Here is a 26,904-nt window from a genome sequence, read left to right on the forward strand (position 1 = left end):
AGCGAGAATGAATTAATGAGGGAAGTAGTGAGGGTAATGAAATGAAGACTATCCATGGAGCACCTGCGCCAACTGAAGCTTCCCAACCCACCGAATCCCCTTGTACATCTCATTTCATTTCCACACATGCAGGTATTAACACCAAAGACATTTGTTCCCTAGGGCTGAAACTTAAGAGAATTGGTTTCAAGGAAACAGAACTCTGCCTTGATTAAACTTGTGGTTGGCTTCTTTCATTTCACGTATTTTCAAGGTTCATCCATGTTGTAGCATATATTAATACATTACTCATTTTTATTCCATTGTATGGACATACCACATTTTGTGTATTTGTTCATTAATGATGGATATTTGAGTTATGCTGCTATGAACATTTGTGATTTGTCATTTCTCTTTTGTATATACCTAGGAATGGAATTGCAAGATCAAATGATAATTCTTTAGCCTTTTGAATAGGCTGTCTTCCAGAGTAGCTGTACCATTTTACATTCCTCCCAGCAACGGGTTCCAGTTTCTCTGCGTCCTTTCCAGTGTTTGTTATTTGTCTTTTTTACTATAGCCATCCTTGTGAATGTGAAATGATATTTCATTATGGTTTTGATTTTCATTTCTCTAATGGCTAATGATGTTGAACACCTCTTCATGTGCTTATAGGACCCTTGTATATTTTCTTTGAAGAAGTCTTTCCATATCCTTTGGTCTTTAGTTATTGAGTTGTAGGAGTTCTTTATATTACAACTTTATAGTAGAGTTCTTTATATTAGTTCTTTATATATTAGGCAAGATCCTAGTATTTTCTACAGTGACTGTACCATTTAAATTGTCAACAGCAGTGTACAAAGGTTCCAGTTTCTCCATGTTCTCATAACACTTTTTGATAATAGCCATCCTAATCTCATTGTGGTTTTCATTTGCATTTCCCTAATGATTACTGATGTTGAGCATCTTTTTAGGTCTTATTGGCCATTTGTATATCTCCTTTGAAGAAATGTCTATTCAAGTCCCTTGCCCATTTTTTAATTCAGTTGTTTTTGTTGGTGAGTTTTTATACCTTTCAGTGTTCCTTTAGAACATTAAGTAGAGGCATTGTTCCTTAACTGTCAGAGAATCTTTTATAGACTTGCAGGAGCGATCTCCTATTTATGTACTGCAGGTATAAGCTATTCTTATTTTTGTTGAATCTTAATGTGGTATTGGTTGGGTTTGTTTTGGGCATGATGCTCTGTCAGCCTTCCAAAGAACAAACCTTATTTCTTGATTCAGCCAGTGCTGAGTGGTATCCTTCAGTTTTGTATTGCTTGTGAAAATTCTGGGAGCTCAGAGAGAAAAATCAGCTGCTGGATAATTTAATCCTCACAGCAGCCTTGTGAGGTGGTTACTTGTAGTTCTGTTTTTCAGATGGAAGAGTACTGTGGGTCTAAGTTAAATAAAGTTAACTGTTGAAAACTATATAATTGGGAATATATCTTAGGGTCGTGGGATTGAGTCCCCTGTGGGGCTCCATCCTCTGTGCAGAGTTTGCTTCAGTTCTTGCCCCCTCTCTTTTCCATATATATATTTAACCAGTTTTTTTTTCAAGTTCATTATCATTGCATGCACTGAATGATCTTATAAAATTATTCCATGTAGGTTGTCTTTGTTTCAAGAGTATGTTCCTCAGCTATTAAAAGTTGTTAAAAGTCTAGTTGTTCCTATTTAAGAACTGTGTTTAGTTTCTTCCTTTAAATATTATCCATGTCTGGGGCACCTGGGTAGTGCAGATGGTTAAGCATCCTCCTCCTGCTTAGGTCATGAGAATCCTGGGATCAAGCCCTGTGTCAGGCTCTTTGCTGAGCCAGTAATCTGCTTCTGCCTTTTCTCTCCTCCGCTCATGCTCTCTCTCAAATGAATAAATAAAATCTTTTTAAAAAAATTATCCGTGTTTGGGGGCATCTGGGTGGCTCAGTTGGTTAACCGTCTGCTTTCAGCTCGAGTCATGATCCCACGGTCCTGGGATTGAGCCCCACATCAGACTCCTTGCTTGGTGGGAAGCCTGCTTCTCCCTCTCCCAGTCTTCCTACTTGTGTTCCCTCTCTCTCTGTCTCTCTCTGTCAAATAAAGTCTTTAAAAAAAATTATCCATAAAAAAATTATAAAAAATGAAAAAAATTATCTATTCTGACTGTAGAGGGCAATTCGTCAGGTGATCACCCTGAACTACCCTATGATTATCTTATTGCTCCCCCCACTTTTTTTTAAAGATTTTATTTATTTATTTGACAGAGATCACAAGTAGGCAGAGAGGCAGGCAGAGAGAGGGGGGGAAGCAGGCTCCCTGCGGAGCAGAGAGCCCAATGCGGGGCTCGATCCCAGGACCCTGAGATCATGACCTGAGCTGAAGGCAGAGGCTTAACCCACTGAGCCACCCAGGCACCCCAAAAGACTCCTTTTTAAATATCATTATTATTTTATTTAAATATTTTAAATATCATTATACCTAGGAAAATGAACAATAATTAATACCAAATATGTAGTAAGTCTTCAGATTTCTAGTTGTTTGAAATGTCATGTTTGTTTGCTTTTTTAAAAAACAAGATTCAGATACAGAAAGATCACCAAAAAGCAGAAGTATGACTAATAAATTACTTTATGGCATAGTCTTGTAACCATCACCAGATCAAGAAGTAGAACCCAGAGGTCCCTTCATGTGCCCCATCCTAATCACTATACCCTCTCTGTCCTATAAATATCCTGATATTTAGAGTAATCACTTCCTTGAAGATTCAGATAGTTTCATTACCTAAATGTGCATCCTTTCGCACATTTTAGTCTTGTCCGTTAAAAAAAAGTTGATACCTCTTTTATATATAGATCCCTTCTGTCCCATTATTTTCCTCATTTTAGTTGTTGAAACTAGGCTGTTTGACTTACGCAGTTTCCCAGTCTAGATTTCACTGATTTCATACTGATGTCCATCTCAATACATTCCTATTTTCTGTATTTCCTGTAGTTTGGCAGTAAGATTTAGTGACTTTATCAGACTGACGTTTGTGCCTTGGCAAGGATAGTGGTATGTTCTTCCATTGTCTCTCTTTTTATGATGCGCACACCACTGATGCTTAATGCTTGTACCTATTAATTCATTGTGGGTTGCAATTAGTATTATTCTAAGTACTGGCACTACTTTCATATAAAGACACTTCAGCTCTTCTATTTCTTTACCTAGAGGTACAGTTCATATAAGAAAGCAGAATAAATGCTTGATCCCTTCCATTTATTGGCCAGTTTTCAAGATGATGAACTTGTTCCTGGTCTTCCTCCAAAGATGACCAAATCTTTCCTTTTAAAAGCGTCATTATGAATTCATGAATTTGACCATACTTGATGGGTTTCATACATTGCAGTTACTATCACAATTGAACCTTAAATTGTCCCATGTTTGGCTAGTGGGAGCCTCTTCTAATTGACTCTTAAGTCCTTTAGACAGGACCCTAGTAGTCTTTGATGCTTGTGATGCGGTATTATAAGATGTTCCAAGTTCATCTTACATGTTTCCTGCCCTATACCTAGAATCAGCCATTTTTCTAAGAATCCCTGATTTCCTTTAGGGAGAATTATATGTTAGGCTCCAATTGGGGCTGCAGATGCTCACTGCTACCAGATTGGTCATTTTTTTCTAGTCCTTTTAAATGGACAGAACCAGGATATAATACTTCATGTAATACTTCATGGGTTCATATTGATAATTCCAGTGCAAATCTTACTAAACCTCTTCTCCATTACATCTCATTCCCCTTTCTTCCATACTGAGAATCCTGATTTTTAAGGACTAAGGGGATGAAAAGGTAATAGAATTAGTGTATATGATAATTACTTCATTGGTTTTATCCCATATTACATCACTTAATGTCCCAAATAATAGTAATATTATCATTATTGTGGTTACTAAAAACATTAAAATTTTTTTGCATGTGCTCTCTCTGTTCTCTCCCCAGTTTCCTTTAAGATTTGAGAGAGGGAGAAAGAGAGGGCCAGCAAGGGTTGGGGGAGAGGCAGAGGAAGAGGGAGAGAGCGCCTTAGACAGCTCCTTGTTGAGCATGGAGTCCAACACAAGGCTTTATCCCAGGACCCTGAGGTCACAGCCTGAGCTGAAACCAAGAGTTGAAAGCTTAACCGTCTGCGCCACCCAGATGCCCCCTCCCCTTTTTTTTTAATAGTTGTACTTTATTCGCAGTGTTACCCCACTGTAGTATACTGTACTCTTTCCTCCCGGCCCTCATTTAGTCTTCGATCTATAGGTAACATCACCAGGCGTTATGTGAATGTCTCTCTAGTCATTTTGCTTGTCTGAAGCTTGTGCTCTGGTAGTTTCTTCAGAAGGAGCTTATAGGAATAATAATCCCTGGGTTTTGCGCATTTTATATTTGAATTAAGTCAGTTTCACTGGATACAAAAGTCCTTGGTTCATACTTTCTCTCAATTTCCTAAATACATTTATTTCTTCTAGCGTAATGCCTTGCTATTAAAAAAAAAACTGATATTCTTTTCTTCTAGATGCATAAAGGATTCTTTTTCTTTGAAATTTGGAATTTTGCCAGAATGTTTTGGTACTAGTCATTCTGGGTTGACATTCTTTTCTTTTTTTATTTCTGAACATATTCTTGAATTTAGCATTTAGTATTCTGTTTTCTTGCTTTGGTTTTCTTCTTCAGATACTCTTACTGTCCGTAGATACTTTGTCTACCTCCAGTATTTGTCATTTTTCTCTTGAATATCAGTTGTGGGAGTCCTACAGACGGGATCGTTGGAACCTTGTTGTGGTCCTTGCACTCAGCTGGTATTGAAGAGGGTAAATCTCCTTGTTTCAGCTGATGCTCTCAAATTGACCTGTTATGCTTTCTGGCAAACTCTTGATGGCTATTTTGGGATTATCCTGTTCTGAGTTCCATTAGGTGCAGCCCCACTGAGGATTTCTTTATTGTGCAGACTTTTTGGGTATTGGTGGTTTGTATTCTGGGGCTTGTTGAAGATACCTTGTCATCTGGTTTTGTTGTAAATGTAGTCATAGCGTTTTGGTTTTTGCTCTCTAGTTGTTCTGTTTTGTTTTTTGTTTTGTTTTTTTTTTTGTTTTTTTTTTTTAAGATTTTATTTATTTATTTGACAGAGAGAGATCACAAGTAGGCAGAGAGGCAAGCAGAGAGAGAGAGAGGAGGAAGCAGGCTCCCCCCTGAGCAGAGAGTCCGATACGGGACTCGATCCCAGAACTGAGATCATGACCTGAGCTGAAGGCAGAGGCTCAACCCACTGAGCCACTCAGGCGCCCCTCTAGTTGTTCTGTTTTAATGTGGGGATTTGGAGAGTTTGAAAACTCTGCTGCTATTGCTGTTTTCCCTGACTCCCCCATAACTGGTGCGCACATGCGCGTCTGTGTGTGTGTGTTTTATTTGAATCAGGATTTAAATAAATTTATGTCTTAGAAAATCTGTAGATTCCCCTTCTGTTATTATTTTCCCCCTTCACTCTCTTTTTCCCCTCCCTCCCTCCTTTATTCCCACTACAATTTTGAGTTGAAGAAACCACATTATATATCCTAAAGGAAAAGCCTAAAGAATTTGCTTATTGAATCCCTGTAGTATAGTTTAATGTGTTATTCTGTCCTTGCTATTTCCTTTATTGTGGTAAATTGGATCTAGAGTCTGGATCAGATTCCAGTTTCAAAATAAAGTTATATATTAAAAACAAAACACTGGATAGAACAGCTCAAGGAGAGCAAATAATACAGAAATAGAAGCACTGAAGTGAAATTTTCAGGTTGAAAAGTTGACTCTGGGGGCGCCTGGGTGGCTCAGTCAGTTGAGCATCCAACTCTTGATCTCAGCTCAGGTCTTGATCTCAGGGTCATGAGTTAAGGCCCCACATTGAGTATCACACTGGGCGTGAAACCTGCTTAAAGGGAGGGAGGAAAGGAGAGAGCGAGAAGTGAAGAAGGAAGAAAGGAGAGAGAGAGAGGAGAAAAAGAAAGAAGAGGGTCTGGGAGAATGAGGCATGATTGTCAGTGGGTGCAGGGTTTCTCTTTAGGGTGAAGAAATTAGATTGTGGTGATGGTTGCTGCTGAATTGTATACTTTAAAAAATAGAGCTTACGGTGTGTGAATTATATTTCAATAAAGCTGTTACCTTAAAAGAGGAAGTTAGGGGTGCCTGGGTGGCTCAGTGGGTTGAAGCTTCTGCCTTCGGCTCAGGTCATGATCTCGGGGTCCTGGGATCAAGCCCCACATTGGGCTCTCTGCTCGGCGGGGACCCTGCTTCCCTTCTCTGCCTGCCTGACTCTCTGCCTATTCATGATCTCTGTCTGTCAAATAAATAAATAAATAATCTTTTTAAAAAATAAAAAAGGAAGTTAGATTTAATAACAAAAAGGGATACCTCATCCTGTAAGACTTCTAGGAAGAAGGTTGGCATGGGTACACATGCTGATGAGTTTGGAAGTGACCTGTCCTATAAGCTCACTTAAAAGTGAGACTTATATCTTTGATTATCTATTGATTATACCTGTTGGGCTATTCCACTGACATGTCAAACTTAATATTATTGCTGACCAAAAAAAATGTAATGCAAGGCACATGTAATTTTTAATTTTCTAATAGCCAGTTTTAAAATTAATTTCACATTTGTTTTTATTTTTTAGATTTTATTTTTAAGTAATCTCCTCACCCAGAACGGGGCTCACTTTCCCAGTGCAAGATCAAGAGTCGGCGTGCTCTACCAACTGAGCCAGCCAGGCGCCCCTGAAATTAATTTTTATATCTTATTTAATCTAATATATCTAAAATATATTTCAACATGTAATTACTGTAAAAAATATCCATGAGGTATTTAACATTCATTTCTCATACAAGTCTTGGAAATTCAGTGAAGTCGTCTTAATTTAGGCTTCCCAGATTTCAGGTGCTCGATAGCTACATGTGGATCATACCTAGGTATTGGACCATGTGGATGAGGAGGCTTAAAATGCAGCTCATGACTGTGTTCCTGTCTCCCGGATCTCAATAAATGACCCCCTTTCTAAGAGTCGTTCTCTCACTTCCCTCTTTCTTAACATTTGTATCAACCAGTCACTTAGTAAAGATAAAAATAAATGTTCATCTTTAAAATTTACACAAATCCATCTCTTCTTATTCAACCCTACTTATCTAGTTGCCCCAATTTCAAGAGTCGATATTTCTTCCTAGGCTTACCTCTTATTTGGTCTCTGCTTTTGTCCCCTCATAAATGGCATTTTCTACTTTGCAGCCAGAATCTCTGCCTATTTTACCATGTTACCTTTAGTGGCTTCCCAGTATTTCAGTAGTAGTAGTTAGTGGTAATAGTAGTAGTAGTCTGTGACCACAGGTGATTCTTTGGGAATGTGGGGAAAAAGAAAGATATCTAGGGTGCCTGGGTGGCTCAGTCGGTTGAGTGACTGCCTTCAGCGCAAGTCATGATCCCGAGAGTCCCAGGATTGAGTCCTGCATCAGGCTCCCAGCTCCAGGGAGTCTGCTTCTCCCTCTGACCTTCTCCCTTTTCATGCTGTCTCTCACACTCTCTCTCAAATGGATAAATAAAATCCTTAAAAATAAATAAATAGATATAAATAAAAATTAAAAAAAGAAAGTAGGTATCTGTCCTTCGTTCTTTTAAAAAAGTACATTTAGTCTGTTTCTTAATGTATATAAGACAGTAGAATGAGTAAATGATTTTTTTTTTTAAAGATTTTATTTATTGGGGCACCTGGGTGGCTCAGTGGGTTAAGCCTCTGCCTTCTCTCTCTGCCTGCCTCTCTGCCTACTTGTGATCTCTCTCTCTGTCAAATAAATAAATAAAATCTTTAAAAAAAAAAAGATTTTATTTATTTATTTGACAGAGACACAATGAGAGAGGGAACACAAGCAGGGAGAGTGGGAGAGCAAGAAGCAGGCTTCCCGCTGAGCAGGGAGCCCGATGTGGGGCTCGATCCCAGGACCCTGGGATCATGACCTGAGCTGAAGGCAGATGCTTAATGACTGAACCATCCAGGCACCCCAAATGTGCAAATAATTTGTAAGTGAATATAATTATACTAAAGGTGATAAAGTACAGGTTCCTTTGCATGGCATTTATGGGCCTGGCCTCTTATTTCCCTTTCTGGTTCATCTTTTGCCTTGTACTTTATCTTCTGGTAATACTGCACTGTTTGTTTCTAAGTCTCTGAACATTTATCATCTGTTGCACTCTCCCATGTGTGTACTGCTGCTGCTTCTGCCTAGTTGCCCTTACTAACTTCCTTCACTTGACAGTTCTCTTTTGGTGGTGGTGGCAGTGAAAACACTTACGAGATTTACCCCCAACAACTTTTTTAAGTGTACATTATCATTAACCATACGTACTATGTTGTACAGCAGATATCTAGAACTTGCTCTTCTTGCATAACTGAAACTTCATTGAACGTGTTGAGCAATTCCTTGTTTTCCCTTTCCCTCCGGGCCCTGGCAAGCATCATTCTACTCTTTGCTTCTATGTGTTTGACTGTTTTACATACCTTATATAAGTGAGATATGCATTATTTATCCTTCTGCGATTGGCTATAATGTCCTCCAGCTTCATCCATGTTGTCACATATGGCAGGATTTCATTCTCTTTTAGGGCCAAATAATATTCCATTGTATGTATATCCACATTTTTAAATCCTTTTATCTGCCTATGGACATTAGGTTAGTTCCATTTCTTGGCTATTGTGAATAATGCTCAATGAACACGAGAGTGCAGATACCTTTTTGAGATCCTGATTTCAGTTCTTTCGGATATATACCCAGAAACGGATCACTGGACCATATGGAAATTCTATTTTATTTGTTTGTTTGTTTGTTTATTTTAAAAGATTTTATTTATTTATTTGACACAGAGAGAGAGATCACAAGTAGGCAGAGAGGCAGGCGGCGGCAGAGGGGAGCAGGCTCCCCACTAAGCAGAGGGCCCGACGTGGGGCTCAATCCCAGGACCCTGAGATCATGACCTGAGCCGAAGGCAGAGGCCCAACCCACTGAGCCACCCAGGCACCCCTGGAAATTCTATTTTAAATATTTTGAGAACCTCCATACTTTTTTCATAGCGACTGTACCATTTTCCATTCCCACCAGCAGTGTACCAGGGTTCTAATTTCTCCACATTTTCACCAGTGCTTATCTTGTTTGTTTTGTTTTGTTTTTTAATAGCCATCCTAACAGATGTGAGGTAATACCTCATTGTGGTTTTGATTTGCATTTCTCTAATGATTAGTGATGTTGAGCACCTTTTCATACACCTGTTGGCCATTTGTTTGTTCTCTTTGGAGAAACTTTTGTCTATGACTTTTGCCTATTTTTAATTGGGTTATTTGGGGGTTTTTTGTTAATGAGTTGTTGGAGCTCCTTAGCTATTTTGGCTATTAACCCCCTGTCAGATAAAGGGTTTGTAAATATTTTCTCCCATTCCATAGGTTGCCTTTTCATTTTGTTGATTGTTTTCACTTGGCTCTTATTCCAGCAAATCTTTCTCCTCTAGGTTAGATAAGATGTCCCTCTTCTCAGTTCCCATGAACTTGTAAATAACTCTGTCTTGGCACTTAACCTTACTACATTGGAACTGTCTGTCCTTATAGGTCTGATTTGTTCTCCACTGTCTTCCCCCCACCCCACAACGAGATTCATACTAAGGGAAAGGATTTTGCCTCAGTTGTCATTTTTGTATTCTAGTCCCTACTGCAGTTCTTGGCATATAGTTGGCACTCAGAAATTGGTAGAACTAAATTGAACCCCTGAAAATGTAGTAAGTTATCAGAGTTTAGGACTAAGCATTAACCAAAGTTAAAATAATTGAAGACTTAGATCTTTTATTAATACCAATGACCTCTGTTTGAAATTTGAGTAGATAAATGAAACTGAGAATAGTGGTACTTTTAATTTTACGTGAAAAAGAACTGTGGCACACACAGAATACAAAAAAGGTAAATATGTAACTACCAGGGCAGTGTTTTTGTCTGTTTTTCTCATGGATTTATTCCCAGTATGTAGAATAGTACCTGGCACATAATAGTAAGTAACTGGTCAGTAAATATTTATTGAATAAATGAATGATGTGTATAGAAAACACTCAACTTCATACTTTATTTTGCTTTAAGGCAAAAATTAAGTTCAAAACATTTCTTCATTCGAATTCAATTTAAAATTTACCACTTAAAGCAGGAATCAAATTACTATATTCTCCCATTAGTTTTATAAAGGAAGTCTAGTATATAAATATGTACTTTTTTCTCTTTTAGTAAACGAAGCAAAAAAGGAGATAAAAATGGAAAAGGCTTGAGACATTTTTCCATGAAAGTGTGTGAGAAAGTTCAGCGGAAAGGTACAACGTCATATAATGAAGTGGCTGATGAGCTGGTATCAGAGTTCACCAATTCAAATAACCATTTGGCCGCTGATTCGGTAGGTACATCATGCACGTGACTTTGACTGGAACGACAAAATAGTATATCTCTGGGTTGACTGTCATTTTTTAAGGACTCAGACAAGCTGGGGAATCCCTGACTCCTTTACCTGAGGAATCCCCGACTCCTTTACCTGAGGGTTTCATATTACCGATTGGGGAATTCTTTTGTTGTTGAGTTTTTGTTAGTTTTGTTTTTGAAAGCGTTCTTTTATTATATATTTAAACATAAAGATTAACAAATATTTTTAAAAATCTACTTTTTGGGGCTACAAAAGGAACATACTGTTTTTGTTTGTTTTTTTAAGATTTTATTTATTTGAGGTGCACCTGGGTGGCTCAGTGGGTTAAGCCTCTGCCTTCGGCTCAGGTCATGATCTCAGGGTCCTGGAATCGAGCCCCGCATCGGGCTCTCTGCTCAGCAGTGAGCCTGCCTCCCCCTCTTTCTGCCTGCCTCTCTGCCTACTTGTGATCTCTCTCTCCCTGTCAAATAAATAAATAAAATCTTTAAAAAAAAAAAAAGATTTTATTTATTTGAAAGAGAGGGAGGGAGAGGGAGAAGCAGACTCCCTGCAGAGCAGGGAGCCTAACTCAGGGCTCCATCCTAGGACCTTGAGATGATGACGTGAGCCGAAGGCAGACGCTTAACTGGCTCAGCCGCCTGAGTGCCCAGGAATATACTTTTCTTAAACATACTTTTTATATTTGAATGACTTGGGATGTGTTTCTGAATTCATTAATGTTTCTTCTATATCTAAGTCAATTTGAAAAATTTATCTTGTTTTTAATTGAAAAATAATGTATGAATGTGTCTTAAAAAATTCAGTTTTACCAAAGAGTATATAATAAAAAACCTCTCTCTTTTTCTTTTTAAAGATTTTACTTATTTATTTATTTTTATTTGAGAGAGCACAAGCAGGGGTAGCTACAGAGTAAGAGGGAGAAGCACGCTTCCCGCTAAGCAGGGAGCCTGACCTGGGGCTCAATCCCAGGACCCTGAGATGATGACCTGAGTCAAAGGCAAATGTTTAACTGACTGAGCCACTCACGTGCCCCACAATATCTCCTTACCAAGACCTTAATCTGTTTCCCCAAAGGTATATTCACTATTCTTGAGATTCTTGAGTATCATCCCCCAAATTCCTTATGCATATACATAATAAAATTTATTTCCTTTTTTATTTTTTAAAGATTTTATTTATTTATTTTAGAGAGCAATAAAGAACAGTTCTGTCACTTCCAGAAGGTTCTTTCCGCCTTTTGTAATCTGTCCCTCCCTCTCCCTCTATCCCTAGGCAACCTTTGATCTGCTTTTTATCATTATAGGTCAATTTGCATTTTATTTAAATGTAATCATATTATATGTACTCCACAACAATTCTTTTTTTCCCCCACAATAATTTTTATAACAGTTCTTGACCTTAGTGGAAATAGTTATAGTCTTCCAACCTTAATTATGACAAAGGTTTTATTTTTGAGATGATAGCAACCATAATTTGATTTTTTTTTAAAGATTTTATTTATTTATTTGACAGACAGAGATCACAAGTAGGCAGAGAGGCAGGCAGAGAGAGAGGAGGAAGCAGGCTCCCCGCTGAGCAGAGAGCCCGATGTAAGGCTCAATCCCAGTTTCTTTCTTAACTAAAAAAAAAATCAGAAATGGATACTGAATTTAATCAAATTCTGTATACTTTCCTGAAAACTGAGGAGTTTTACACTGACACAAATGAGATTGGTGGGATTTTTTTTTTTTTTTTTACCATCTTTGCAGTTTTGATTTGCAGTGTTAATGCTGGTTTTTTAAAATTTAGAGGCTTTTTTCTTCCTTATTCCTCTTTACTCCATTACAGGTTAAATAGCATGGGTTGTATATTTCTCTTCCCTGACATGTTATAGAAATCACCTGTGACACCATCTAGGCCTGTCGATTTGGTGGGGGGTAAAGCTTAAATAGTATTCTCCATTTTTTCTTTGGTAATTAGTCTGTTTAGAATTTCTGTCTCCCTTAGAGTCAGTTTGGTATTTTATGTTTTCTTGGAAAATCCTCCATTTCATACCTGTTCTCAAAATTATTTGCAATTATTTTTCTCAAATAACCATTTCTTAGATCTATATTGACCCTCCTGTTTTGCAGTTCTTTTTTTTAATCTTCATTTTTCTTTAAAATTTTTATTTATTTATTTATTTGACAGAGAGCAGGAGCACCCAAGCAGAGGGAGGGGAGAAGCAGGCTCCCCGCAATGTGGGGCTCAATCCCAGAACCCTGGGATCATGATCTGAGCCGAAGGCAGACGCTTAACCAACTGAGCCACTCGGGCACCCCTTTTATCTTCATTTAATATTCTCTTTCCTGAAGTTACTTTTGTTATTTTTCTATTCTATAGACTATGGTGTATACTTTACTTTTATTATTTTGTTTAGTAATTAAAATCTTCATAGCTACAACTTTTCCTCTCGTTTACTGCTTTAGCCATTTCCCATTGATTCTGATATAATGTTATTCTTTAAATATTCTGCAACTTTGGTTTTCATTTCCTCTCTGACCTAAGAATGGCATTAGAGTTTTTATAGTTCCTGATGATAGGGATTTTTGTTTGTTTTTCTGGGTTTTTACTTTTTACTGAGTTTTTCATTAGCTGTGATCAGAGATCGTGAGTTGAATTATTTATATTTTGGGGGGTTGCTTTGAGTTTTTTCTTGTGAGTCATTCTTTTCTCTGGCAACTGTAGAGAAGGTACGTAACATTCTGATTCTGAGTGAAAGTGGAAGTTCTCAAAAATGTTCTACAAGTCTCCATATGACCTGGCCCACCATTACCTCTCCAATCTCGTCTCCTGCTATGCACTCTCCCTGTTACTACACTCTAGCCACCTTATGATAAAGATTATATTTTGAAATGATAGCAACCATAATTTGATCTTTTTAAATGAACATTTCTTTCATTTTTCTTAATTAAAAATATCAGAAATGGATATTGAATTTAATCAAATTCTGTATAGTTTCCTGAAAATTTAGTAGGAGTTTCACACTGATGATCATGAATGAGACTGGTGGGGTTTTTTTGTTTTTTTGTTTTGGAGTGAATATGCCGGATATGTTCCTTATCAGGCTGTTAAACTCACTATTTCCTTTGTGTGAATCTCTGCTAAGGAGCCATACGGTTTCTCTCTCCCCTCCAGTTTTCATTCAGATGTCTCTGTACTGAGGCATTTCTTAGTACATTTCATCATCTAACATACATTTTTACTAACCACCTCCAACCCCATCCCTGGATACAAGTTTGGGGGGTTTTTCTTCCTATTCCCTGCTGTGTGAGGGATTTTTTTTTTTTTTTTTAATAAATCGGAAGGTTTGTTCTTTTAGTTCTTTAATTGGTTATCTTTATAACTTTAAGTAACTTCATTATTTTGTTTCCTTTGTTTGTTGTCACCTATAAAACCAGTATCTGTTGGTTATGAAGGAAAAAAATTAATATGCTTGTATTTACTTGCATCTCCCGTCATTCCTGTTCAGCACAAATTCAGATTGAATATATTAGTGGTAGTTGTTAAAAGAATAATATTATTATAGTTGTCGTTATGACTTTATTTTTTTTTTAAAGATTTTATTTATTTATTTGTCAGAGAGAGAGGGAGAGAGAGCGAGCACATGCAGACAGAATGGCAGGCAGAGGCAGAGGGAGAAGCAGGCTCCCTGCCAAGCAAGGAGCCCGATGTGGGACTCGATTCCAGGACGCTGGGATCACGACCCGAGCCGAAGGCAGCCGCTTAACCAACTGAGCCACCCAGGCGTCCCGACTTTAAATAAATATTTTGTGCCAAAACCTTTATTATTAATGTACTTCATCTGTTTGAATATTTCATCTGCTTTGGATCCTGTGCCCCTTTAAATATCAAAGAGAACCTCACTCAGCAGGCCTACTTCGGTTTGTCTCCTGATATTTTTTATTATATTATCATTATTTCTATAGGGTCAGGATTTCTAATATTTACATTCACTTCTGTAACGTCAGTTTCTCCCTTCAGGTTTAGTTTCTGTATTCAGTTTTCTCAACCATCCATTATTATCACGGCATTTCGTTGATTGGATTTTTCATAGGAACTGCTTGTCCACAATAAAATGCAGGTTTTTTTCTTTCCACAATCTAAGTTAACACAGTCTCCTTCATTGAGAAAAATCTTGCTTAAAAAAAAAATCAGCTGAAATAAACAATGTGCTTTAGTGATCTGTGTGGTGATATTTTGGTGCAAGTTCCCTATTTTCATCGTAGAAACATTAACAGTTTTCAGATCAGCACTAGTCCTTGGACCACATACTTGAAAAGCACTGTTTTACCTAACTAAAACATGCATCCTTGACTTTTCAAAGTCTTATAATATCCTCCCAGACAATGCAGGGTTTTAGCCCACTTTAATTAATACCTCCATTACCCCTTTCTGATATATACTGTTGTCACTTATGTTAGTTCTATATATATTCTTGACTCCACAAGACATTATTATTTTATAAAGTGAGTGTTATTTGAAATATACCCACATATTTGTCTTTCATGTTGGTCTTCATTCCATCCTACATCTCCAAACTTCTACCTTGTATCCCATCCATCTTTCTTCTATCTGAAGAATGCCCTTTAATATTTTTTCATTTAGATCTGTTGCTAATGTAATCTTTATTTTTTAGAATGTTTTATGTTTTAGATTGTTTGAAAGTATCTTTATCTCATCCTTACTTTTGAAGGATATTTTCACTGGGTATAGAATTCTTTAAACACTCCTAAGATATTATAATAATAATATTAAATATCCTAATATCCTGTGACTGTATCTTAAGCCTTGAAATTTATCACTCATTAAAAGTATTTTTTAGCAGGCTTATGACCAGAAGAATATTAGAAGAAGAGTTTATGATGCTTTAAATGTGTTAATGGCAATGAACATAATTTCAAAGGAAAAAAAAGAAATCAAGTGGATTGGCCTGCCTACCAATTCTGCTCAGGAATGTCAAAATCTTGAGGTAAGTGGAAAAATCTGTTTTTAGATAGTAGTTTGTTCTATTTTACATAAGAGGCATTTTATTTTATTTTATTTTTAATGATTTGAATTATTTATTAGAGAGCACAAGCAGGAGGAGTGGCAGAGGGAGAGGGAGAAGTAGACTCCCCACTGAGCAAGGAGCCTGACACAGGGTTCCATCCCAAGACCCTGACATCATGACCTGAGCCGAAGGCAGACACTTAGCAGACTCAGCCAACCTGGCACCTCTATAAGAGGCATTTTAATTTAGGAATACATATAATATTAAAATATTTCTAATTATTCATGTATACTATTTTTTTTTTGTCAGACTCTTTGTTGAATTTTAGAACTGGAAGGAGATTTAGAAAGGTATTTAGTTGACTAATGAGAGACATAGACATTTCTTAGAAAAGGTATTTTATTCTAGTTTAATTGTGAACACTCTAATAATAAATTTTTGACAACTCATGAATAGAAATAATATGTTATTTGATGAAATGATTGCTGTATGGATCCCAAAAAAAAAAAAAAAAAAAGATCAAACTGGCTGTTTACTTTTAGTGTTTAAACTTTTGTCCTTGATTCTCGCATCAGTGGCAACAAAATGGTATTTCATCTGTGTCTTTATCAGAAAGGATAGAATGTTCAGTGTACATGATTTTGGGATGCTATATAAAATCTTTCCTATATGAGCATGTGCCCTGACCTACTGGTTTTAAATTGATTTGACATAATTGTACTCTCATGGCCATAAATGGAATACACTGAGGTTAAATATAGTTTCTGGCAATAAATATGGTTGATTTCATGTTTTTATTAGTCCTTTTTCCCCTCAGCAAATCAAAACTTATTTGATATTACTGCCCTTGTGGATGGAGGGAGAAATCAGACATTCATCAGGAGCTGTAGAATGTTGGGGTGCCTGAGTGGCTCAGTCAGTTAAGCATTTGCCTTCAGCTCAGGTCTTGATCCCAGGATCCTGAGATTGAGGTCCCACGTTGGGCTCCCTACTTAGTGGGGAGGGTCTGCTTCTGCCTCTGCCCCCTCCCCTCCACTCATGCTCTCTCTCTCAAATAAATAAAATCTTTGAACAAAAAAAAATGGTTATAGAATGTTATTCATATGCTACCATGGAAATGACCTCCTTTTCTCCTGATAGAGTAGAATTTGAGGATTTGTTTTTTTAAGTTTTTTTCTCTAATTTTTTTTTTTAAAGATTTTATTTATTTGTCAGAGAGAGAAAGTGGCAGGCAGAGGGAGAACCAGGCTCCCTGCTGAGCAAGGAGCCGAATTTGGGACTCGATCCCAGGACTCTGAGGTCGTGACCTGACCTAAAGGCAGACACTTAACTTAGTGAGCCACCCAGGTATCCCGAGGATCATTTTTATTACCAGTAATAGTAAGCTGATAACAAAGCCTCAACAAGCAGAAATCTATTAGCAGTTACTGTGTGTGTACCCAAAGATTATACAAGACAGAATCTCTGACCCCAGGAGCTTTCATTCTAATTGAGGAAAGGAAAAATGTAAAAGAAGTTATCAAAACTGTGGTCAATTATTCCTGTGAAAGACATATATACAGATGCTCTGGAAAGGGAGATGAAGGAGGGCTTTACCAAGAAAAGAAACAATTCCTTGAGCTCAGTGATGAGGGAGGTGTAGGCGTTTGCCCAGTGGTTTAGGGCAGGGGGCCTTCCAGAGGCAGACGTAAGAATGCATGTACACAGCTGGGTGTGACCAGAGTACAGGCAGGGCTAAAGGGGATGGATTTCTAAGTGTGAAGCTTTGAGGACCTGATCCTGGAAACAGTGGGAAGCTTTTGAATATAAAGAGCAAGACTGATGGGACATATTCAAGGGATCATCCTCCTAGTGAGGTTGGAAGTTGAACTAACAGGAAGATGAGGAGGGAAATTGAGGGGGTGGCTTGGAGATGGTCTGAGTTAAGTCAGTGTCATGAGGTTGGAGAGGTGTTTTACAGGTAGAATTGATACAACTTGGCTTGGTGTTAAATGGGGGTATGAGGGACAGATAGGGGACTGGCCTGTCACAGCTGCAGGTACAGGGGGGAAACCCTTTTCAAATTTAGAAAGCCATATAGATTTTTCTAGTGAATCTTAAGTAATTTAAGATGAAAGTGCTTTAGTGGTTAGATGAAAAATGAGAAGAAACTCTTGGTGCAGACTGGAGTAGATGGGGAGCAAATAAGAAACACTGTTAGAGTTGACAAGAAAAATGTCATGTTTGATGTTACTCACTTTTGCCCAAAGACACAGTGAGGAACTCATCTATAAGGAAATTCAGACCCTACTAACTATTTAGTTATTAAGTTAACTATTAAGTAATAGTTGTGTGAAGCTGGGAAATTTGTCCCATAAGCATGTTCCTTACTCTACAAGTAGAAATTGTGTATTGAATATGTAGGCTCTCTGTATTAGGAGGTATGCCTATTTAAAAGTCAGTTAAACTGAAATCTTAAATGAGATCTTACTGCATTCTTTGGGTTGGGGGTAATATAAGAAAGTAATTAATAGTAAGGTCTCTGGAACCAGATGGCTTAGGTTCAAATCCTGACTCTTGCCCTTCACTAGCTATGTGACCTTGGGCCGTTACTTAACCCTATATGCCTCCATTTCCTTACATGGAAAATGGGTAACAACAGTTCTCACCTCCTAGGGTCTTAAGAAGATGCCTTAAGGTAATGTGTGTAGGGAGGGAAAAAAAGATAATGTGTGTATAAAGTGCTTAGTTGAGTTGCTGGCACACAGAGTAAGTATTCATTAAGTGTTAGCTATTACTTTGATTAGAATTTGAAAATAGCAACAAGTACTGCATATCAAGTATTTATTAAGTGGATGGGTTTCATTAATAATAAGAGTTACCACAATTCTGCTATCATGCCTACTTGCATACCCCAACCCCTGCTCCCCAAAAAGGTGTGATATGCCTTTATTGATATTGGTTGTTAAAGTGGATTGAATTTTAAGGAAAATTCCTTTTTTAAGATTGATTTATTTATTTTAGAGAGAGAACACAGAGCATGAGCTGGGGGAGGGGCCGAAGGATATGGAGAAGGAGAGAATTCCAAGCAGACTCCGCACTGAGTGCAGAGCCCAATGCAGGCTCTTAAGATCATGACCTGAGCTGAAGCCAAGAATTGAACACTTAATGGACTGAGCCACCCATGCACCCCTAAGGAAAATTCTTGATATCTGAGAATGGGAACCTGGGAAGTGAGCAATACTTTATACTCTCCATATGTTCATGTTATTTTGTAACCTGTGTTTTAAAGATAGAGAAGCAGAGGAGGATAGAACGGATAAAGCAGAAGCGGGCCCAGCTGCAAGAACTTCTCCTGCAGGTAAAGAAGCTGGGATGTTTTTCATTCTTTCGGTACCTATATTCTGCTACTCTATTTATTTGCTTTTAGCATTGGTGTTTTCTCCTTTGGTTGCCTTTTGAGTAGTGTCTGACGGGACCGCACTAGGGCGGCCTCCTCCACATCTGAGCTCACCACCATCCACATGGTCTGCCGTTACGATGATTGTCTCTCACCATCATCATGGCCCCATGACAGGTCACCTACCCTGTGCATGATTTATATTATGCATTACTTCTGACACTTACTCTTACTCTGAACAGAAACTGTCAGAAGTCCTTTCGTGTGTGTTTATTTTAGCCCTAATTTGGAATATCAAGAAGTAAGGCTCATTAAACTTCAGGCACTTGGAGTAAAATTATCAGATCCACCTGTAATAACTTATTATCTGTAAATAACAGAACAATATGTAATGAATGATTCGATAAACTTTGTAGAAATACCAAAAGTTAAAATGCACTTCTTTTTAAGAAAATTAGCTTTTATAGTGTAATAAGGATCCCTATATTTATACTGTTTTGGATAATTGCCTGGAATTTGGATGGTTTTTCAAATATAATAGAGCCAGTGTATAAAATCATTGAGGTAAAATCACATGGCCTTTTTTTTTTTAATTATTTTTTTTTTATTTTTGGTAGTTGTAGTTGCTGTAAAAATTCACTTTGAGCAGTACACTGGGGTCATTTTCAGTGCAATCAGAATCACTTTTTAAAATGAGCCCAGAGGGTCTTTATGCTTTTTTATTTTTTAATCAGCAAATTGTCTTTATATGAAAAGCTTTCAACCACTCATAAAATCCACTTTAATTTCACAATGTTAGAGCCTATTTAATTTTTTAGGTGAGTCCACTTTTCATAAATAAAGGTAACAATTAAGTTACCAAATACTGTAGCAGTGTTTTCCCAAAACACTCCCTTTGTCTAATGGACAGAATAGGTTAGGTATTCTTAAATATTCCACATTTTTGTTTTTCACTTTCTAGATGCTTCTCTTTGTTTATTTCACCTTCATATGTAAATCACAGCAGCAAGAGAAGAGCATTTAGCCCTTGCAGAGAGCTCCGTATGATCTGAGAAGGAAGTAGGAAAGGAAGTAGACCAGGGGCAGAGAAGTAGCAGCAGATAGAGCAGAGATTGCCCAAAGACGGGCAAGCTCCAAAGGTGATGTTCCGCCCTGAGTAGGCCGCCACTTTCTTCCTTGCTGTGTTCTGTGTCTGCTTTCACTCTGAACCCTGCAGGACCTACCTGAGGAGCTAGTGCTAGAGCAAGCATTTTATGTATTTTTCATACTGGATTTCAAAATAAGGTTTTGTTTGAAGAGTATTCTGCAGGTTATAAAACAAAACACTTAGAAGAATTTGAAAGCTGATGGTTTTTTTCCTGTGCTCCTCCCTGTGGAATTCTGCCTTCTGCAACCTGGCCTGCCAGGCGCTGGCTTCTGATCCGTGCTCTCACTTCCTTCCAAGCTCCCCTCCCCTGCCCCTGCTGTTCCTGTCCCCACAGGGTTTCCCACTAGCTCACACTCCCTCACCTCTGTGCCAAGCCTTTCTCGGATTTCCTCAATGTTCCTCATGGAACATTTTGGAGCCTGATTCTTGGCATAATGTTACTAAGAATACTTGTTTATCAGTATGCCTGTAGTTACCTGTTTATCAGAAAGAACGGTGCTGGGCATGATCACCCTCGTGCAGGGGGGATGTTCATACCCCTAGATAGCCTTCATTAAGGGAAGTTGAATATTTTTTCCTCTGCTTATCTTTGTGCAATGTATACTGTGTTTTTTTTTTTAAGTCCTAAATTTCCCAACTCACTTATCCACATTAAATGACCATATTCTTTTTCTTGATCATTACAGCAAATCGCTTTCAAAAACCTGGTTCAGAGAAATCGGCAAAATGAACAGCAGAACCAGGGTCCTCCAGCTCTGAACTCCACCATTCAGCTGCCATTTATAATCATCAATACAAGCAGAAAAACAGTCATAGATTGCAGCATCTCCAGTGACAAGTGAGTGGAGAACTAGGGGAGGCCTGTAGGGCTTGCCTCCTGGGAACACATTCCTATCATTCACAGCATAAAGAAGGGTGTTCTTCATTATCCGAGCCCTCTGAGGCTGACCTCCCTGGGGTGCAGACATGGAGTGCTGCCATCTACTAGTGCATTCTTCATCACTCACCCTCTCAGCCCCTATCTTGTGCCTGGCACTGCACTGCCTGTCCTATATGCATTGTGGCCCTAGACCCTGGCCAAGGTGCACGTGTATGTACATGTATGTGGTAACCCTGGGCAAGTAACTGCCTTAAAGTAGACCATCAGTGAGAGCCTGGGACAAGGTGGATTCACTGGTGATTCACTTCCATGGTTTAGTGTGGAAATATTTTAGGTTAGCATGTGGCATTAAGGCAGTTGTTTCTTTGTTTTGCTCTATCTGAGTTGAGTATGCTTCTCTTTATTAATGAATGGACAGGAAAATGCTAGATGCATTCTCTGCTTGCTTTTTTTCTTGTTTATTTTATAACTAGAAGTTTATACCTTTTGATAACCTTCAACACCTCCACCTCTGGCAACCACCAGTCTGTTCTCTGCATCTATGAGTTCATTTTTTTTTTAGATTCTACATATAAGTGAAATCATACAGTATTTGATATATTTCAGTTAGCATAATGCCCTCAAGGTCCACCCATGCTGTTGCAAATGTCAGAATTTCCTTCTTTTTTATGGCCAAATATTCCATTTGTGCACAAACATGTGTGTGCACACACATATACCACATTTTCTTTATCCATTCATATTTCAGTGGACAGTCAGGTTGTTTCTCTATCTTGGCTATTGTAAATAATGCTGCAGTGAACACGGGGGTGCGGTTTTCTTTGTGAAATAGTGATTCTGTTTCCTTCAGATAGATACCCACAAGTGAGATTGCTGAATCACATGGTAGTTTGTTTGTTTGTTTGTTTGTTTGTTTGTTTGTTTGTTTTTGAGGAACCGCCATACTGTTTTCCATGGTGGCTGTACCAATTTACATTCCCACCGAGATTTTTTTACATTTTAACTAAAGTTGATGATGATATTTATCATAGCAAGTGAAAAGTAGCAGTTTTAAAGATACTGCTAAGAATTAATTGTAATTTGTAATTAATTTGTAATTTGTAACTTTACCCTTCATGAGAACAGTAGTAGTCTTCAGGCCATGACCTGTGTCCTGAGATAGTTAAGGAAGTAGGGTTGTGGAGTGAGACAGACCCAAATGTGGATTGTGACTCCCCCATTTAGCTGCTTCAGAGCAGCTTTCTAAAGAACAAAAGGGGATGATTCCAAGGCCTCTATCACATCCTAGCCTTGTGAGGCTTAAATACCATGATGTCTTTAAAGGGTCTGACCCAAGGCAAGCACTTTATAAATATAGCTGCTGTTACAAGGAGTCAGCATATAATCTATTGACCAAATTGGGATTCATTTGAAAGCAAAAGAGGCCCAGTAATTATATCAGTCCCACAGGCATAATCCAAGCCTGTCCGGGAGACTAGGACTTCTGGTCTCCTTGGAGCTACAGCATTGCCCTTGGGCTTTGCCTTCCCTTGTTTTTCCCACTGTTGTCTCAGGCCGTGTTGCTTCCCCTGTTTCTCTTGATTGCATACAGAGATTCTGGGTCACTTAAATAAGAAGGTGCCCAAAGAAAAACAGTGAGCAGGGATTTCAAAAGTGTTTGATAATTAAGACTATAGACACAAGGAAAAATGGTATGAAGTCAGAAGATCCATTTTTCATTCTGTCTGCTAGCAACATAGTGTCTTAACCTTTCTGAGATCTGGTTGTTTCCTCCTACAAAAGTGAGAATTACAGTATTTAACTTGCTGGTTTTCAAAAGTTATAGATCAGTTCTTAAAGGACCCAGCCCTGTGGTCAGTAATGGTATGTGTCTGTATTATTATTCACACAGTTGCAAAATCCTCAAAAACCTACATCTGTAGGGACTGTTAACATATATTCTCATAAAACTGAGAATCCTATAGAATTTTTAACATACTTTCAGGAGAAACAAACTTAGAATTCTAGTTTCTCTCTCCAGTTAGCCTCTTGTTTTCTAAGGGATTATTAAATTCTCTTCATCACTTAGTGTTCTAAGTCTAAAAAAGAGTAGCAAGAGAATCTGGGAACCATTGACCTAAGGGAATTATGGATTCTGTTCATCCCAGGCTGGGGCCTGGTGAGGTTTCCTTCCCTCAGTGGTTTACTGACTCATGCCCTTTCCTGGCCCTCCTCTGAGTGAAGGGAAGGAGGCTATGAGCAGCTTGTACAAGCTTGTTGCAAGGTAGGTCCTAAAGCCTTGTCTTTCAGTTACTTTGGTGATGCAATCTTTTCCCCTTAATTAGCCTGGAGGCTTTTTCACAATGGGGATTAAATTTACAGAACCGTCTGCTTTTAACATATGCCAGGAATCATCCCTGTGACAGGCATTTTTTTTTCCTGAAAATTTGTTAATATCCTTTATTCAGATTTATATACTTCAGATTATTTAAACTTGGCATTTCACTTTAAATTATAATCTTTACCCTGATGTAAGATATAGCATGAATAATTTTACCTTCTCATGACTTTAGTAAGAATTTCATGACAACATAAACAAATGCACCACTGTGCCAGAATATTCACTGCACTCCGTCCCCATAGGGCTGAGGCCTGTGGGTGTGAAGGTGCCCCAGGGCCTAGCCTAGGAGTCAAAAAGACTATGCTTTCCTATATTTACTTTTTTTTTTTTCTTCAGATTTTATTTATTTGGCAGAGAGAGAGAGCACAAGTAGGCAGTGTGGCAGGCAGAGGGAGAAGGAGAAGTTGGCTCCCCACTGAGCAGGGAGCCGGATGCAGGGCTCGAGCCCAGGACCTTGGGATCATGACCTGAGCCAAAGGCATATGCTTAATGACTAAGCCACCCAGGCGCCCCTATATTCACCTTTTTTGGGGTGTACTGGGCATCTGGGCATCCTGATTTGGTACTTTTCTTTTTTAAGGTTTTCTTTATTTGCTAGAGAGAGAGAGAGCACAAGCAGGGGGAGCGGCAGATAGAAGGAGAAGCAGACTCCCTGCTGAGCAAAGGGCCAGATGCTGGACTCCATCCCAGGACCCTGGGATCATAACCTGAGCTGAAGGCAGCCACTTAACTGACTGAGCCACTCAGGCATCCCTGATTTGGTATTTTTCAAGAACATTTGGAAATGTTCTATATATTTATGTGGCACTTTTTCCTTAAGTTGTTTCACTTCTTAGGCTCTTAAGACAGGATTTGAGTTTTGGTTCATTTGTGAAAAGTCATGCATTTATTGCTTATCTAAAGTATGCTTTAGTTAACACTTGATTCAGGAACATTAAGCAAGCATCCAAAATGGGGTTTTTTTCCTCAAACCTAATAGGCCAACTCAGAGTAGGGTTGTCATATATTAAACTGAAAAGGCTTTCTTAATAATTTGACTTTTGTGACAAAGCTTGAAAAGTATTGGCTTTACACCAAAGTTGTCCCCTGTTTGTAACAGCTTAATGAGGGCTGAAGTTTATGGACTCCTATTGTCTGTCATAGGAAAACTGTTTTAATTGGCAAAGTGGCTTATTTGAGATGTCATTCCCCTGAACACAGCGGAATGACAGTAGCTGTTTCCAGTACTACAGCTGAACATAGGCCCTCATTCTTTTATGTAATGTACAGAGTACCACACTACGCAGCCCTCCCCTATCCCACTGAAGTCCCGTACTAACTTTGTTTTCTGATGCAGGTTTGAATATCTTTTTAATTTTGACAACACCTTTGAGATCCATGATGACATAGAAGTACTGAAGCGGATGGGAATGTCCTTTGGCCTGGAGTCAGGCAAATGCTCTCTGGAGGATCTGAAACTTGCTAAATCACTGGTGCCAAAGGCCTTAGAAGGTTATATCACAGGTATGTTAACGAATGCTTTCCCATTCTGTCCCCTTTAAACGTGACCATTCCCTTGAATTTCTTACTTATCATTGCTTGCTTTTCTTTAGAGATACAAACACAAATATAGTAAACTGGGAACAGTTTCTTGTTTCATTTTACTTACTGCTGACCTTTATATAAATGGACTCCTAGTGAGTGATACATTCTTTAGTGATAATGGGTTTTTCCACTCAACATAATCTTTTCATTCATCCACATGATTTAATGTAGCTGTAATTCATACATTTTTACCACTGTATAGAACTCCATTATATGATTATATCACTATTTATTCATTTTACTGATGATGAACCTTTGAGTTTTGTTTCCAGTTTCTTAATATGAAAAACAGTGCTACTTTGAACATTTCTGTGATGATACCATAGTGCCTCACGTGCCGGTGTGTGGCATGAGACAGATGGGTCCCCAGTGGGGGCGGCTGCAGCTTCACTTATGATAAAGCCAGAGCTTTTTAATTTGATTTCACAAGTTACATTCTCACCTGCAGGATGGAAATAATTCTATTTTTCCCAAATCAGGTGGATGTGAAATGGCATCCTCATTTTTTTTAATTAAGATTTCATTCACATACCATAAAATTCACCATTTTATGGTATGTACACTTCAGTGGGACTTAGTATATTCATATGGTTGTGCAATCATCACTAATTCTACAACATTTTTATTTTTATCATTTCAGAAAGAAACCCCATACACATTAGCAGTCCCTCCTTCTCCCATTCCTCCCAGCCCTAGGCAACCAGTAATCTGCTTTGTCACTGGATTTGTCCATTCCGGATATTTCCTGTAGATGGAATCGTGCACTAGCAGCCTTTGTGACAGACGTCTTTCATTTAGCATGAGGTTTTCAAGGTTCATCCATGCCGTAGCACCGGTACTTCATCCCTTTTTATTGCCATCGTATGAATAATAGCACATTTCATCTACCCATTCATTAGTTGGCAGACATTTGGATTGTTTCTACTTCGGGGCTATTACGAATGATGTTGCTATAAACATTCTTGTACATGTTTCCGTGTGATCCTAAATTGTCACTTCCGGTTCTATACCTAGTAGTGCAATTTCTTGGTCAAATGGCAACTCTATATTTCACATTTTGAGCAACTGCCCAACTATTCTCCAAAAGCATTTGTACCATTTTACAATCCTACCAGAAGTGTATAAGGGTTCTGGGTTGTCCACATCCTTCTCAGTAATTATTACTGTCCATCCTTTTTATTATAACCTATTCTTGTAGATGCGAGGTAGTATTTTACTGTGGTTTTATTTTGCATTTTCCTAATGACTAGTGTGCTAAGCGTCTTTTTGTGTGCTTATTGGTCACTTGTAGATCTTCCTTGCAGAGATATCTATTCAGATCCTTTGCACATTTTTGCATCAGGTTGTCTTTTTATTGTGATTTTTAAGAATATACTGAGTATACTTGAAAACAAAGACAGTATGTTTTGCATGTTGTTTAATTCAGATTTTTTTTTTCTGATTCAGAAATCTTTATGATTGTCTCATTTCCCAAGACTATGTATATTCTGTACATATAATTTGGAGGCATAAATAATGCTTTTGCCTTTGCTTTTACCAGTTTCCTTGATTTATAAATATCACCACCTAGAATTTCACATCACTTTCTGAAGGCACTATACTATTAGTTCTAAGGTATAATAAATCAAATATGAGCAAAGCGGTAGTTCTTTTTTTTTTTTTTAAGATTTTTTTTTTTTTTTTTTTTTAAGTAATCTCTACACCCACCTTGGGGACTACAACCCAGAGATCAAGTTTCATGTTCTGCCAGTGAGCCAGCCAGGTGCCCCTCGTCCTTATTTTATTTTGCTCTATGGTTTTGGTCCTCTGGTCAAAACACAAGTTTGTTAATTGAGATTTGGTTTCTGTTGGATTTGGTTCTTCAACTGGCACCATCCACCTGCTGCAGGTGTGACCCCTTCTTGTCCTTTAGCCAGCTTGCCCCCTCTCTTCACCCCCCACGCTCCCTTCTTCCCACTCTGTCCCCGAGCAGGCCCTCTGTTTTCTTAGCAGTGCAGGCATAGTGGCAGTCCAGCAGGGGCTGAATAAAGGGCTTACTCAGTAA

The 26,904-nt window shown here is 38.3% G+C and overlaps 1 protein-coding gene across 2 annotated transcripts in view; it reads left to right on the forward strand.

The window, feature by feature from the left end:
• Positions 1 to 26,904, forward strand: part of LOC111150558 (transcription factor Dp-2) — a 115,227-nt gene that overhangs the window by 83,455 nt on the left and 4,868 nt on the right. The window contains exons 6-10 of one of the 2 annotated variants that reach the window (XM_022508054.1): positions 10,293 to 10,455; positions 15,326 to 15,469; positions 18,762 to 18,830; positions 20,703 to 20,854; positions 24,613 to 24,779. In XM_022508054.1, coding sequence (XP_022363762.1) covers positions 10,293 to 10,455; positions 15,326 to 15,469; positions 18,762 to 18,830; positions 20,703 to 20,854; positions 24,613 to 24,779 — 695 coding nt within the window. Of the gene's footprint in view, positions 1 to 10,292; positions 10,456 to 15,322; positions 15,470 to 18,761; positions 18,831 to 20,702; positions 20,855 to 24,612; positions 24,780 to 26,904 lie in introns of both variants that reach the window. The other variant, XM_022508049.1, reaches the window with a different exon arrangement.

Source organism: Enhydra lutris, unplaced genomic scaffold (genome assembly GCF_002288905.1).
Source record: "Enhydra lutris kenyoni isolate GAN:26980312 unplaced genomic scaffold, ASM228890v2 scaffoldscaffold2, whole genome shotgun sequence".
NCBI classification, from domain to species: domain Eukaryota; kingdom Metazoa; phylum Chordata; class Mammalia; order Carnivora; family Mustelidae; genus Enhydra; species Enhydra lutris.